The sequence below is a fragment of the Ovis aries genome, chromosome 1, assembly GCF_016772045.2.
Source record: "Ovis aries strain OAR_USU_Benz2616 breed Rambouillet chromosome 1, ARS-UI_Ramb_v3.0, whole genome shotgun sequence".
Classification (NCBI taxonomy): Eukaryota; Metazoa; Chordata; class Mammalia; order Artiodactyla; family Bovidae; genus Ovis; species Ovis aries.
This window is the reverse complement of record NC_056054.1, coordinates 50,194,051-50,209,560: the sequence shown is the minus strand read 5'-3', so window position 1 is coordinate 50,209,560 and position 15,510 is coordinate 50,194,051. Positions and strand designations below refer to the sequence as shown.

Sequence of the window (15,510 nt, the reverse complement as noted above, 5' to 3'; positions counted from 1 at the left end):
TATAGGATAGTGCTTCCAGTTATGGCACAAATTAATAATAATAATATTTATGTTGTGTTAAAATGAGAGAATTTGTAATTAGTAGAAAATGTGTTGTTTATATTATAAATTACCATCATAAAAATAGAATATAAATGATTAGATATCAAATTTTAAATTTATATAAAACTTATAAGTAGTCTTCAGAACCATCTCATTGATGGACTTGAGCCTGAATCCCATGAACATAAAACATTTACATTAGATGTAGTGATTTTTAAAATGTCCACAGACCCACTGATACTCTTCCCTTCAAAAAGTAGGCCCTAATTCTCCTCCCTTTGTGGAGTAGACTTAGTAAATTAATTATAATGAACAGAATATGACAAAGAGATGATATGTGACTCACTGTGTCCTGCTCTGGGCTCTCTCTGTTAGATCACTTGATCTGGGCAAAGTCAACTGCCATATCACGATACATATATTTGGATACATGCTACAACTGTTGCTTAGTCATTCAGTTTTATCCAACTTTTTGTGACCTCATGGACTATAGCCTGCCAGGCTCCTCTATCCATAGGATTTTCCAGGCAAGAATACTGGAGCAGGTTGACATTTCCTCCTCCAGGGGATCTTCCCAACCCAGGGACTGAACCAACATCTCCTCTGTCTCCTATATTGCAAGCAGATTATTTACCCTTGAGCCACTGGGAAAGCCCACACATAAGTGTACCAAGTAATTATTTTGAAAGGCTCACAGACAAGGAACTGAGGCTTTCAGCAAACAGCCAGTAAGAAACTCAGACCTTTGTCAATAGCCATGTTAATGAGCAAGCTTGGAATGGAATCCTCCAACTCCAGTACAGCCTTTGATTGTCTGCAACCCTAGCTGACATCTTGATTATAATATTGTTGGGAAACTGAGCCACAACCACCCTGCTAGGCTACTCTAACATTCTTAACCCAAAGAAACTGTGAAAAAATAAATATTTATTGTTTTAAAGCGTCTGTGTTTTAGAGTAATCAGCTAAGTAATAGTAAGCATCTAATATACCAATTTTTAATGATAATCATTTTTAAGTCTTCATAGTCTCCAACAGGAAGTAATTTAGGCTGAATAACTGATAAAAATATAAAGTTTTTCTATAATAATTTAGACATTTCCAATAGTTGAAATATTCTGTGCAAGAACTTATTTTCCTATTTCTTTAATTGACAGATATAACCTTGATTGTGTATGTATGTATGAAAATGTGGACTTCAAATATAGTTGAATTTGTATATCATCTTATATTTCAAAATTATGATGAAATTCTAATTTACAGAAGAAAAGCCATTTTGCTTCTAGGAAATATATCATTAAATATGTATATCAACCAAGAATGGATTGAAGTATCTGATATATCTGTACAGTCACCCCTCTATATCTGAGGGTTCCACATCCACAAATTTAACCAACTGGATCAAATATATACAGGGAAAAAAAAATCCAAAAAGTTACAAAATACGAAGTTTGAATTTGCTAGTCACAAGCAACTATTTTCATAGCATTCACATTGTGTTAGGTATCTTAAGTAATCTATATATGATGTATTATATACAAATACTATACCATCTTATATAAGGGACATGAGCATCTGTGAATTTTGGTAACCACAGGGCCAGGCAGGGTGGGGTGGGGGGTTGTCCTGGAACCAACCCCTTGTGGATACCAAGAGATGATTAGCCTGGATTTGGAAGGCCCTACCCCAAATCAGCCACAACTTGCACTATGTGCCATGTTAAGAACCTATTTCATGAGTCTCTTGTCAACAGTAAACAGCACCATACACAGTAACTCCTGCTCAAGCACATTTTCAAGTGACAGAAAGCCTCCTCAGCCACCTTCTATTGCCGTGACTGTAGAACAGTGTCAGACAACACATGAACTCAAAAGACTCTATATAAAATTTATGACAAAAGGGAGCATAATGGCTGTAGAAACTCCAGTCTCTACCAGGGTGACCAGTGGACCATATCTAGTGAGACCTCTCACTCTGGTTTGTACATGTCAGCCATCTTGCTGTGTGCTCAGTGTGGCCCTTTTTGAGCATGTGTGCAAGGAGAAGTGGTGAAAGCAAGCTCTCTGGTGTCTCTTTAAGAACAGTAATCCTGTTAGAGTGGGCTTTCCACCCATTTTATTTGTTATCTGCTCTGTTTTGTATGTGTGTGTTAGTAGCTCAGTGGTGTCCAACTCTTTGCGACCCCATGGACTGTAGCCCACCAGGTTCCTCTGTCCATGGGATTCTCCAGGCAAGAATACTGGAGTGGGTTGCCATTTCCTTCTCCATGGGATCTTCCTGACCTAGGGATTGAACCCAAGTCTCCTACATTGCAAGCAGACGCTTTAACCTCTGAGCCACCAGGGAAGCCCATTTTTTGCATTGGTCCCTAGTTTTTGTTTCTGTTTTCTTTTTTCCTATTTTCTTTTTGATTATTCAAATAATTTTTAATACATTTTAATTTATCTGTTGGATTTTTAGTTGAACTTCTTCACATTATATATTTATTTTCTTTAGAGATTATAATATAAATACTAAATTTAGCACAATCTATGTAATATTGTACCCACTTCACAGAGACTACAGAAAGAAGGAATCTAAATAGCATATATGGTTGCATGAGTTCTGTATTTTATTTGAACTGCTACCTTTCATGAATCTTTCATAGTATAATTTTTATTAATACTATGTGTTTTGGGCTTCTTTAGTGGCTCAGATGGTAAAGAATCTGCCTTCAGTGCAGGAGACCCAGGTTCAACCCCTGGGTTGAGAAGATCCCCTGGAGAAGGGAATGGCAACCCACTCCAGTATTCCTGCCTGGAGAATCCCACGGACAGAGAAGCCTGGTTGGCTACAGTCCGTAAGGTCACAAAGAGGAGGATACGACTGAGCAACTAACACTTGGGTTTTATTTTTGGCATTGCAAATATTGTGTTTTAATTCTCTGGATTGTGTTTTAAGAGTGGTAATATTTTTGTTTTAACATACTCTTAAAATCTACTTGCTTCTGATCTTTTTCCAAAGTCTTTTTTTTTTTTTTTTGCCAGATATTAAGTTCTTACTCCAATGTATTGACTACTTCTTTAAGCCTCAGTTTCTTTACCTGATAATGGGAATAAAAATAGTATAGTACTTACCTCATAAGTACTCCAGCTGTGTGGTGCTGGATCAGCTGTGAGGAGATACCCCACTTCCAAGGTCAGGAGCAATGGCTGTGAGGAGGTACCCCATATCCAAGGTCAGGAGCGGTGACTGTGCTTTGCTTGCCTGGCTGTGTGGAGACACCCCACGTCCAAGGTCAGAGAAACCCCAGTAAGATGGTAGGCACTGGAGCAGCTATGAGGAGATACCCCGCATCCAAGGGCAAAGGAGAAGGGGCAAGATGGTAGAAGGGGTGAATTCGCATTTAGAATCAAACCCCTTTCCTACCGGAGATACTCAAGGGCTCAAACAAATCTTCTGTGTACCAGTACCTAGGGACTCCACAGAGACTGAGACAGAACCGTGTTTGAGCATCTCCTGTGGAGGTACAGGCAGTGGTTTTCCACAAGGACAGGAGCTTTGGGTGTGGATATGGCATAAGTAAGTCCTCTTGAAGGAGGTCGCCATTAACCCCACCATAGAGCTGCCAGAACTTACACAGGACTGGGAAATAGACTCTTGGTAGGCACAACAGAACCTTGTGCACCTGGACCCAGGAGAAAGGAACAGTGACCCTACAGGAGACTGACCCAGACTTGCCTGTGGGTGTCCGGGAGTCTCTGGCATGGGTTGGTGGTGGCCTACTGCAGGGGCACGGATTGTAGCAGTGCATGCATGGGATCTTTTGAGGGAGGTCACCATTATCTTCATTACCTCCACCATAGTTTGGCCCAAGGTAAATAGCAGGGAGGGAGCACAGCTCCACCCATCAACAGAAAATTGGATTAAAGATTTACTGAGCATGGCCCTGCCCATCAGAACAAGACCCAGTATCCCACTCAGTCAGTCTATCCCATCAAGAAGCTTTCATAGGCCTCTTATCCTAATCCATCAGAGGACAGAGAGGCTGAAACCACAATCACAGAAAACTAATCAGTCTAATCACATGGACCACAGCTTAGTCTAACTCAATGAAACTATGAGCCATGCCATATAGGGCCACCCAAGACGGACAGGTCATGGTGTAGAGTTCAGACAAAATGTGGTCCACTGGAAAAGGGAATGGCAAACAACTTCAGTATTCCTGGCTTGAGAACCCATGAACAGTAGGAAAAGGCAAAAAGAAAGGACACTGAAAAATGAACTCTCCGTCAGTAGGTGCCCAAAATGCTCCTAGAGATCAGTGCAAAATAACTCCAGAAAGAATGAAGAGACAGAGCCAAAGCAAAAACCAAACCCAGCTGTGGATGTGACGGGTGATGGAAGCAAGGTCCGATGCTGTAAAGAGCAATATTGCATAGGAACCTGGAATGATAGGTCGATGAATCAAGGCAAATTGGAAGGGATTGAACAGGATATGGCAAGAGTGAACATTAACATTTTAGAAATCAGCAAACTATAAATTGGGTATTATTATATCCATTCACAGTTATCATACTGAAGTCCAAAGAAGTAAATAACTTGCCTACACCTAGTAAATCCTTGGTGGCTCAGACAGTAAAGTATCTACCTGCAATGCAGGAGACTTGGGTTCAATCCCTGGGTCAGGAAGATCCCACTCCAGTATACTTCCTGGAGAATTCCAAGGACAGAGGAGCCTGGCAGGCTATGGTTCATGGAGTCACAAAGGTTCAGACATGACTGAGCCACTAACACACGCACACAATTTCATAGGCTAGAAGTGAGAGGATTACTACAACTATTTGGGGGGAGGGGAGGAAATTTCCAGAAATTGGGTCACCACTCACATTTTGGCCTTTTATGATCAGCCTCAGAACTGTCATGGTGTCTGCAGGAGTGCCATTTAGCTTATTGATGTATTACAGTGAAAGTATAATGAGGCTCAAGGTCTGCTGAAAGTCGAATCTTCAGCCATCTTGGGCCTAGTACGTTCTAACCAGTTTTTATGTTTCCTCATGAGCTATGTCATTATTTTAAAGATTGTTCCCTGCCCCTTTCTCTCCTGTGATTGACTTGCAATCAGTGTCCAGAGAGGAAAGGGGGCAGACAGCCTGGTAGAACTGAGCTCATAACCTGTGGAATCTGATCCTATCTCTAGGTAGATAGTGCTAGAATTAAGTTGAATTGTAGGATACCCAGCTGGTGTCAGAGTATTGCTTAGGAGTATGGGAAAACTCCACCACACACAAATCAGAATTGGTAACCAGAACCTTTAGGAACATTGTGTTTTCTAGCCCTGACCTTTAATTCTTGGCCAACTTTCTCGTGTCAAGCTATCCATATAAAATTAAATTTATACATAAGAGTGCCTTTTCTAGGTAGTCATTCCAGACTATATCCTGTTTACTCTAGACTTGAAATTCTGGCTTTCATCCCTATGAGTCTCTAGTGCCTTGCTATGGACTCAACCCTTAATACTTATTTCTGGACACTTTGGCTTTGTATCCTGGTGGATTACCTTTTCTACTTGCTAGCTCTAGAATCTGCTTCCTTTTCTAATGTTAATATTCCTGAGGTCTTTAGTGATAATCCTACCTGTCCACTTCTTTCCTACTGCCTGATTAGCCCACAGGCTCTGCCATTCTTCATGGCTACCTTAATGTCCATGTATTTACTCCACCATAAAATTTGGCATTATGACATATGAAACTTTAAGAGAATCTTCTATTAGAAGATTAAAAGATTAGAAAAGATAGAACCGTCATAGATGAGAGTAAGCAGTGATGCAGTTTTAATAGCAATAATCAATCAATTATGGAAAACATTTTTTCTGAAGATTAATCAGTATATTTTTTCACCTGTATTTGCCACCTGAGCCTCACTTCATCCACCGGCTTGTCAGAAAATAAATAATTAACAATAACGTGATTCATTTAGATTGCTATATTGGATGGGTTGTCTATGATTTAAAAAAAAAAAAGCCTAGAAATGTATGTTGATCAAATATAATTGCCTTTTATTTCTCGCTTCCGTAAAAATCCAAGTTGGTTAATCCTGGTCACTGAGTACTTTTATGAAAAATCAGGGATTCAGGGAGCCAGAGTCCATCGATCTACCATCTTCTAGCACTTTATGTCAGAAGCAGAAAGAAAATACAGAAGAAGCACATTTGTGTCTTAATAGCCTTGGTCCAGATATTACCCATATAACCTCTATGCACACTCTCCTGGAGAAGACTTAATCTCATGGCCACACATAAGAATAGAGGAAGCTTAGAGATTTTGTTTCTTTGCGTGTTCAATGAAGAGAAAAACAATTTTGATGGCAGCTATTAGTTCTCACTAGAGTTAAGAAAAATAAGGTAAAATGAATTACAAAGTCTTTTACAAATGTGAGATAATAATTGTTTAGTTGCTAAGTCGCATCTGACTTTGTGTAATCCCACAGTTGGCAGGCTGCCATATTCCTCTATCTATCTGCCATATTCCTCTATCTATGGAATTCTCCTGACAAGAATAGTAGAGTGTGTTGCCATTTTCTTCTCCAGGGGGTCTTTCTGACCCAGGGATTGAACTCATATCTCCTGCATTGCAGGTGGATTCTTGTACTACTGAGCTACCAGGGAATCCCAACATAATAATAACTATATGTAAAAATGATATGTATAATTACATACTTAGTATAAGATAAAATGCTGCTACTGAGTCAGAGCAAGTTAAATAATTGTGAGAAATAATAAAGGAAATAAAGTAATCTGTGTATTTCTTTGTTAAAATGTTCCAATAGTGATTTTTCTCTCCAAAATCATGATTAAATCACAAACTGAAAAGGAATATCAGTTGGGAAAATGTTTCTTAATAAGGTAAATAGTAGGTTCTTGTCAACTTTATTAATGTAGCTTTCAAAACAATTGGGACAGAAAATAAACTGTGCTTAACACTTGTGTAATGGATTATATTTGTCTGCTGTGATGTAGGTCAGAAAAAGTCTGAAGATGAAACTGAGGATGAAGAATTGGATGTCAATTTTAGGATATCAGTGTTCAAATTACCCATACATACTTTAGATTCATTGAGATACGCTGCACCATTGAGAGCAAAAGAACAAGATTATTTTCCTATGTATGCCCAGCCATTTTCTCCTGCTCATCAAAAACCAATAGTTAAAATAAAAGATGTGCCGATGGAAAAGAAAATAAGAAGAGAGTTTTTGGCAACACACAGAGCTGGTATGAAACTCCAAGCACTTTGTGATGTTGATAAATATTTCTCAGAACAAAAGAAGCAGGAAAGCAGTAAAAATAAAGTAACAGCTGTGAGCATGGCACAAATAGCCCAAGAACGAAGTAGAATAACTATTAGAGAAAATTCAAATAATAAAATACATGCTACACATAAACTGACTGCAAGAGATGATGAGATAATTCAGGATGGTTTACAACAACTTTATCAGGATAGATCCAGCTACCTTGAGAAAGTTAAAGAGAGACGAGCTCAGTTCCTGAAAGAAAAAAAACAAAAGGCTAAAGACCGTTTATTAATTCAGAACCTAAATAATGAGCGCACTCTTTTGACCAAAGGAATGACTGCAATTGACAGACTGAAGAATAAGCAGGCTGCCTTGAAAGAGAAAAGTCTGATTGTTCAGCAAAAACTGGCAACCGAAAAGTACCAAAGGGATTTACATAAACAAATGAAGGAAATTAGGTAGGTACAGTTTTTATATAATAGTAGCTTTCAAGTTGTCAGGGAGGAAGAAATTTGCCTCTGCCTTCTAGGTTCTCCTGGCTGGTTTAAGAATTAAACTGATATAAGACAGAGTAATGGGAGAAAATCAAACAAAAGTTTAATAACATCTATACATGGGAGAGACCCAGGAAAACTGAGTACCACCCCCCCCCCCCAGTAGCTGAAGCCATCACCATAAATATCATTTTCAGCTAAATATAAAAGGAGATTTTGGGAACAGAGAACCAATTATGAGAGGTTACCAGGAAAAGCACAGTAGAAAAGGTAAGGTTGACAGATCTCAGTCATTGTCTTCTCCATCAAGTTTCTAGAGGTTTGGTCATCCACCTCTCCCTCAACTTAGAGTTGTAGGAAAGCTCAAAGAGATGGAAAGACACACATAATACTAAACGGTACACTAGACAGGACCCCAGTAATTTTTTTACCCTTTTTTACCCTTGTGTGTTCTTCACACAGGTTTGTTCATTTGCTTTTTCTGATATTAGAAAGCCATTTTTATCCTCAATTCAGTTCAGTCAGTCAGTCAGTTCAGTACTCAGTGGTGTCCGACTCTTTGCGACCCCATGGATCGCAGCACGCCAGGCCTCCCTGTCCATCACCATCTCCCGGAGTTCACTCAGACTCACGTCCATCGAGTCAGTGATGCCATCCAGCCATCTCATCCTGGGTCGTCCTCTTCTCCTCCTGCCCCCAATCCCTCCGAGCATCAGAGTCTTTTCCAATGAGTCAACTCTTTGCATAAGGTGTCCAAGGTACTGGAGCTTCAGCTTTAGCATCATTCCTTCCAAAGAAATCCCAGGATTGATCTCCTTCAGAATGGACTGGTTGGATCTCCTTGCAGTCCAAGGGACCCTCAAGAGTCTTCTCCAACACCACACTTCAAAAGCATCAATTCTTTGGTGCTCAGGCTTCTTCACAGTCCAACTCTCACATCCATACATGACCACAGGAAAAACCACAGCCTTGACTAGATGGACCTTAGTTGGCAAAGTAATGTCTCTGCTTTTAAATATACTATCTAGGTTGGTCATAACTTTTCTTCCAAGGAGTAAGCGTCTTTTCATTTCATGGCTGCAGTCACCATCTTCAGTGATTTTGGAGCCCCCCAAAAATAAAGTCTGACACTGTTTCTACTGTTTCCCCATCTATTTCCCATGAAGTGATGGTACCGGATGCCATGATCTTTGTTTTGTGAATGTTGAGCTTTAAGCCAGCTTTTTCACTCTCCTCTTTCACTTTCATCAAGAGGCTTTTTAGCTCCTCTTCACTTTCTGCCATAACGGTGGTGTCATCTGCATATCTGAGGTGATTGATATTTCTCCCGGCAATCTTGATTCCAGCTTGTGTTTCTTCCAGTCCAGCGTTTCTCATGATATACTCTGCATAGAAGTTAAGTAAGCAGGGTGACAATATACAGCCTTGACGTACTCCTTTTCCTATTTGGAACCAGTCTGTTGTTCCATGTCCAGTTCTAACTGTTGCTTCCTGACCTGCATACAGATTCCTCAAGAGGCAGGTCAGGTGGCCTGTATTCCCATCTCTTTCAGAATTTTCCACAGTTTATTGTGATCCACACAGTTAAAGGCTTTGGCATAGTCAATAAAGCTGAAATAGATGTTTTCTTGGAACTCTTGCTTTTTCCATGATCCAGCGGATGTTGGCAATTTTTATCCTGGTGACATATTAAGTGGCCAAACCATGAACACATATGTTTAAGGCTTATCTGGAAATACATAAAGATCAGGACAGTGAAAAGTGAAAGTATTAGTCCCTCAGTCATGTCTGACTCTTTGAGACTACATGGGCTATAGCCCGCCAGACTCCTCTCTCCATGGTATTCTCCAGGCAAGAACTCTGGAGTGAGTTGCCATTTTCTTCTCCAGGGGACCTTCTTGACCCAGAGATCAAACCCCAAGTCTCCTGCATACCTGCTTATTTCATTTACATATTTAAATGCTATTGTTTTAAAAAGTAGTCTGTACTACAAAGAAGTATAAAATAAAAAGAAAGCATTTGTCTTTTCCTCAGTTCAGTTCAGTTCAGTTGCTCAGTTGTGTCCGACTCTTTGTGACCCCATGAATCACAGCACGCCAGACCTCCCTGTCCATCACCAACTCCCAGAGTTTATGCAAACTCATGTCCATCAAGTTGGTGATGCCATCCAGCCATCTTGTCCTCTGTTTTCCCCTTCTCCTCCGCCCACAATCCCTCCCAGGATCAGAGTCTTTTCCAATGAGTCAACTCTTTGCATGAGGTGGCCAAAGTATTGGAGTTTCAGCTTCAGCATCAGTCCTTCCAATGAACACCCAAGACTGATCTCCTTTAGAATGGACTGGTTGGACCTCCTTGCAGTTCAAGTGACTCTCAAGATCTTCTCCAACACCACACTTCAAAAGCATCAATTCTCTGGCGCTCAGCTTTCTTCACAGTGCAACTCTTACATCCATACATGACCACTGGGAAAACCATAGCCTTGACTAGACAGACCTTTGTTGGCAAAGTAATGTTTCTGCTTTTGAATATGCTATCTAGGTTGGTCATAACTTTTCTTCCAATGAGTAAGTGTCTTTTAATTTCATGGCTGAAATCACCATCTTCAGTGATTTTGGAGCCCAAAAAAATAAAGTCTGACACTGTTTCTACTGTTTCCCCATCTATTTCCCATGAAGTGATGGGACCAGATGCCATGATCTTAGTTCTGAATGTTGAGCTTTAAGCCAACTTTTTCACTCTCCTCTTTCACTTTCATCAAGAGGCTCTTTAGTTCCTCTTCACTTTCTGCCTTAAGGGTGGTATCATCTGCATATCTGAGGTATTAACTCCCGGCCGTCTTGATTCCAGCTTGTGCTTCTTCCAGCCCAGCGTTTCTCATGATGTACTCTGCATATAAGTTAAATAAGCAGGGTGACAATATACAGCCTTGACGTACTCCTTTTTCTATTTGGAACCAGTCTGTTGTTCCATGTCCAGTTCTAAATGTTGCTTCCTGACCTGCATACAGATGTCTCAAGAGGCAGGTCAGGTGGTCTGGTATTCCCATCTCTCTCAGAATTGTCCAGTTTATTGTGATCCACACAGTTAAAGGCTTTGGCATAGTCAATAAAGCAGAAATGGATGTTTTTCTGGAACTCCCTTGCTTTTTTGATGATCCAGCAGATGTTGGCAATTTGATCTCTGGTTCCTCTGTCTTTTCTAAAACCAGCTTGAACATCTGCAAGTTCACAGTTCTCGTATTGCTGAATCCTGGCTTGGAGAATTTTGAGCATTACTTTGCTAGCATGTGAGATGAGTGCAATTGTGTCATAGTTTGAGCGTTATTTGGCGTTGTCTTTCTTAGGGATTGTAATGGAAACTGACCTTTTCCAGTCCTGTGGCCACTGTTGAGTTTTCCAAATTTGTTGGCATATTGAGTGCAGCACTTTCACAGCATCATCTTTTAGGATTTGAAATAGCTCAACTGGAATTCCATCACCTCCACTAGCTTTGTCTTTTCCTAGTTATAAGCAAATTTAAAACTATTTACTGAGGTACTTTATATCTTTTTAAGTATGAAAAATATTTTATATTTTCTCCTCCAAAGTTTACAAATATTTTCCTTAATGTATACCATGTTGGGGAGGGGGAGAAAGATTTTGGAAACAAATTTTTATAATTTAATAGAAAATATATTTTGGAGGAGCGAATGAAAAGAGAATGACAGCTAGTCTATTATATCAAAATACAAGTCTAGCACAAATCAGTGTTAAAGAGAATTTAATCAACTTGGTTTTATTATAGCAAATTGAATATCTGCCCATCATCAATTTGTAGAAGATACAGAGTCAAGTAAGCTTCCTGATGTGTATTAACTGAATTATCTCTTCTTGTAAGCTGCTACAAAGATATCCTTGAAAGCACACAGGAATAAGGCAATGTTCTGATTATGTCAGTAATGTTTCCTAAAAGGCATTATGAGTCTTATTATAAACATTTTCAAATAAAGATTATCAATGTGCAGAAAAGAGCTGTGACTCAAAAAAGTAAAACCTGTGTAAAAACTTCAGAAGTTTTTCACTTATTTTTTTGCCAGTTGAGTCTTCATTAATGTATCAAACACTACTAAAAGCATTCTAATGAATCTCAATAGCTAGTGAACTCATTACCGAGAATATAGCTTCATGATCCTGTTCTGGAATGAGGGAAAATGAATGAAGAAAGGGGAACTGCAAAGCTCTAGCTTAGGAAGTTGATAAAATACCCACAGGAGTGTTTAAAAATGAATTTAAAAGCGTCTTTAAAATGAAAGAAGTTCTATATCAGGTAAAAACCTGATCATAACTTTCCCCAAATATTCTTGTGCCTACTCTAAAAAAATGATGACAGTGCTAAGTATTGTACCCATTTTAGAGTAGAGTATCATTTAGCTTGGAAGATCTGGCGCCTAAGGCAATTATCCAGGTACATCATCATCTTCTTGTCCTTAATTTTTGTCATCAGTTGACCTCCTGTCATTCCCTGTAGTCTTTCTATGTTGATGCATGAAGCTTTCCTTTATCCAACTTCTGCCTTTATCACAGTTAACTTCAGAATTCATAAGAACAATTCTCTTAATTCCCTAACCTAAACATTATTGAATCCCAACAGCCTTTTAACTCATTTCCACAATCATACAACTGACCCCTTATCTCTTGGAACTGCCCCACCTCTTAAATTTTAAATCCCTGTATATTTATTTATGACTAAAATCTTTTATATTTTCAATTCTTTTTTTCCTTTCCTTTCCCCACATGTATTCTTCAAATATATTATGACACTCATCCCTCAAATAACCCTTTTTATAGACTTTCTAATGTAGCTTCCTGGAATCTTACATTGAATTATTTTTCCCATTTCATCCAGTGTCTCTGAAGTCCTTTCCTTTCATTGCCTCCATCATGCTAACCACCTCAGCCCGTACATTGGAACAGTTCAATTATGTTTCTTCATTTTTTGTATTCAGGTAAAAATGGCTGGTAGGCATCAGTGATTTGTAAATTTATGCTGATTTTAACTCTGTGGCATCCAGCTTTAGCAGTTCTCTCAAGTGCTTGCTCTTTCATTACCTACAAAAGATTTCAACTTCATCAGCTATAGAGCTTCCTATGCAAATACCACCTCTGACCTTTCCTCCTCAGCAAGTCATTCACTTTATCCCAAAGGAATTTTAGTCCTTCAAGCTTGAATTTGTTTCACTTCTCTTGCACTATTTATAAAATTCTGTGTGCATGCTTGCTAAGTCACTTCAGTTGTATCACAACTCTTTGCAACCCTATGAACTGTAGCCCACCTGGCTCCTCTGTCCACAGGATTCTCCAGGCAAGAACAATGGAATGGGTTGCCATGCCCTCCACCAGGGGATCTTTCCAACCCAGGGATCAAACCCACATCTCTTAAGTCGCCTGCATTAGCAAGCAGGTTCTTTACCACTGGCACCACCTGGGAAGCCCATAAGATTCTACATATCCTATATTTATCATTTCATTTTCTACTGTCTCAAGATTAGGTTCCTATTTTCCTGTTAATAATGCCTCTGTTTTTGCTCTTAGTCTTGAAATGAGTAATGCAAGACCTCTGTGCTAGGCAGAATTATGGCCCACAAGAAGATACCATACCCTGATCCCTAGGACTATGAATAAGATAAGATTACGGGAGTGGGTAGCTATCCTCTTCTCCGGGGGATCTTCTCAACCCAGGTCTCCTGCATTGCAGGCAAATTCTTTACCATCTGAGCCACCAAGGATGTCCACTGTTGGGGTTGGAGATGGAATTCCTCTTTCCCCATTAGTTCCTTTTGGCTGGCAATTAAAATAGCATAAGACAGATTGACAGAAGAAAATCTAATTACATGTACAAAGGGAATCCACATAAGTATGAAGAATTCCAAAGACATCAAGGCAGATACACCATAACTTAGCTAGGTTATTTAGGTTACCTTTTCTTGTTTCTTGAGGTATGCATGTATTGCTATGAACTTTCCCCTTAGCACTGTTTTACAGTCTCCCACAGGTTTTGGGTTGTTGTGTTTTCATCTTCATTCGTTTCTATGCATATTCTGATTTTTTTTAAAATTTCTTCTGTGATTTATTGGTTAGTCAGCAGCGTATTGTTCAGCCTCCATATGTTGGAATTTTTAATAGTTTTTCTCCTGTAATTGAGATCTAATCTTACTGCATTGTGGTCAGAAAAGATGCTTGGAATGATTTCAACTTTTTTGAATTTACCAAGTCTAGATTTATGGCCCAGGATGTGATCTATCCTAGGGAAGGTTCCATGTGCACTTGAGAAAAAGGTGAAATTCATTGTTTTGGGGTGAAATGTTCTATAGATATCAATCAGGACTAACTGGTCTATTGTATCATTTAAAATTTGTGTTTCCTTGTTAATTTTCTGTTTAGTTGATCTATCCATAGGCGTGAGTGGGGTATTAAAGCCTCCCACTATTATTGTGTTATTGTTGATTTCCCCTTTCATACTTGTTAGCATTTGTCTTACATACTGCAATGCTCCTATGTTGGGTGCATATATATTTATAATTGTTACATCTTCTTCTTGGATTGATCCTTTGATCATTATGTAGTATCTGTCTTTGTCTCTTTTCACAGCCTTTGTTTTAAAGTCTATTTTACCTGATATGAGTATTGCTACTCCTGCTTTCTTTTGGTCTCCATTTGCATGGAATATCTTTTTCCAGCCCTTCACTTTCAGTCTGTATGGGTCCCTTGTTGTGAGGTGGGTCTCTTGTAGACAACATATATAGGGGTCTTGTTTTTGTATCCATTCAGCCAGTCTTTGTCTTTTGGTTGCGGCATTCAACCCATTTATGTTTAAGGTAATTATTGATAAGTATGATCCTATTGCCATTTACTTCATGGTTTGGGGTTCAAGTTTATACACCCTTTTTGTGTTTCCTGTATAGAGAAGATTCTTTAGCATTTTTTGGAGAGCTGGTTTGGTGGTGCTGAATTCTCTCAGCTTTTGCTTGTCTGTAAAGCTTTTGATTTCTCCTTCATATTTGAATGAGATCCTCTGGGCTGTAGGTTATTTTCTTTCATCACTTTAAGTATGTCCTGCCATTCCCTCCTGGCCTGAAGAGTTTCTGTTGAAAGATCAGCTGTTATCCTAATGGGAATCCCCTTGTGTGTTATTTTTTTTTCCCCCTTGCTGCTTTTAGTATTTGTTCTTTGTGTTTGCTCTTTGTTAATTTGATTACTATGTGTCTTGGGGTGTTTCGCCTTGGGTTTATCTTGTTTGGGACTCTCTGGGTTTCTTGGACTTGGATGATTATTTCCTTCCCCATTTTAGGAAAGTTTTCAACTATTATCTCCTCAAGTATTTTCTCATGGTCTTTCATTTTGTCTTCTTCTTCTGGGACTCCTATGATTTGAATGTTGGGGCATTTAGCACTGTCCTGGAGGTCTCTGAGACTGTCATCATTTCTTTCAATTCATTTTTATTTTTTCCTCTCTGATTCATTCATTTCTACCATTCTATCTTCTACTTCACTAATCCTCAGTTCAGTTCAGTTCAGTCACTCAATCGTGTCTGACTCTTTGCGACCCCATGAATCGCAGCACGCCAGGCCTCCCTGTCCATCACCATCTCCCGGAGTTCACTCAGACTCACGTCCATCGAGTCAGTGATGCCATCCAGCCATCTCATCCTGGGTCGTCCCCTTCTCCTCC

General features: G+C 39.3%; 1 protein-coding gene across 3 annotated transcripts in view; it reads left to right on the top strand.

Annotated features, from left to right (window-relative positions):
• LRRIQ3 (leucine rich repeats and IQ motif containing 3) overlaps positions 1 to 15,510 on the top strand; it is a 196,866-nt gene that overhangs the window by 173,871 nt on the left and 7,485 nt on the right. For all 3 annotated transcript variants that reach the window (XM_042249812.2, XM_060400306.1, XM_004002083.6), the window contains exon 7: positions 7,039 to 7,768. In XM_042249812.2, the coding sequence (XP_042105746.1) occupies positions 7,039 to 7,768 (730 nt within the window). The remainder of the gene's footprint in view (positions 1 to 7,038; positions 7,769 to 15,510) is intronic.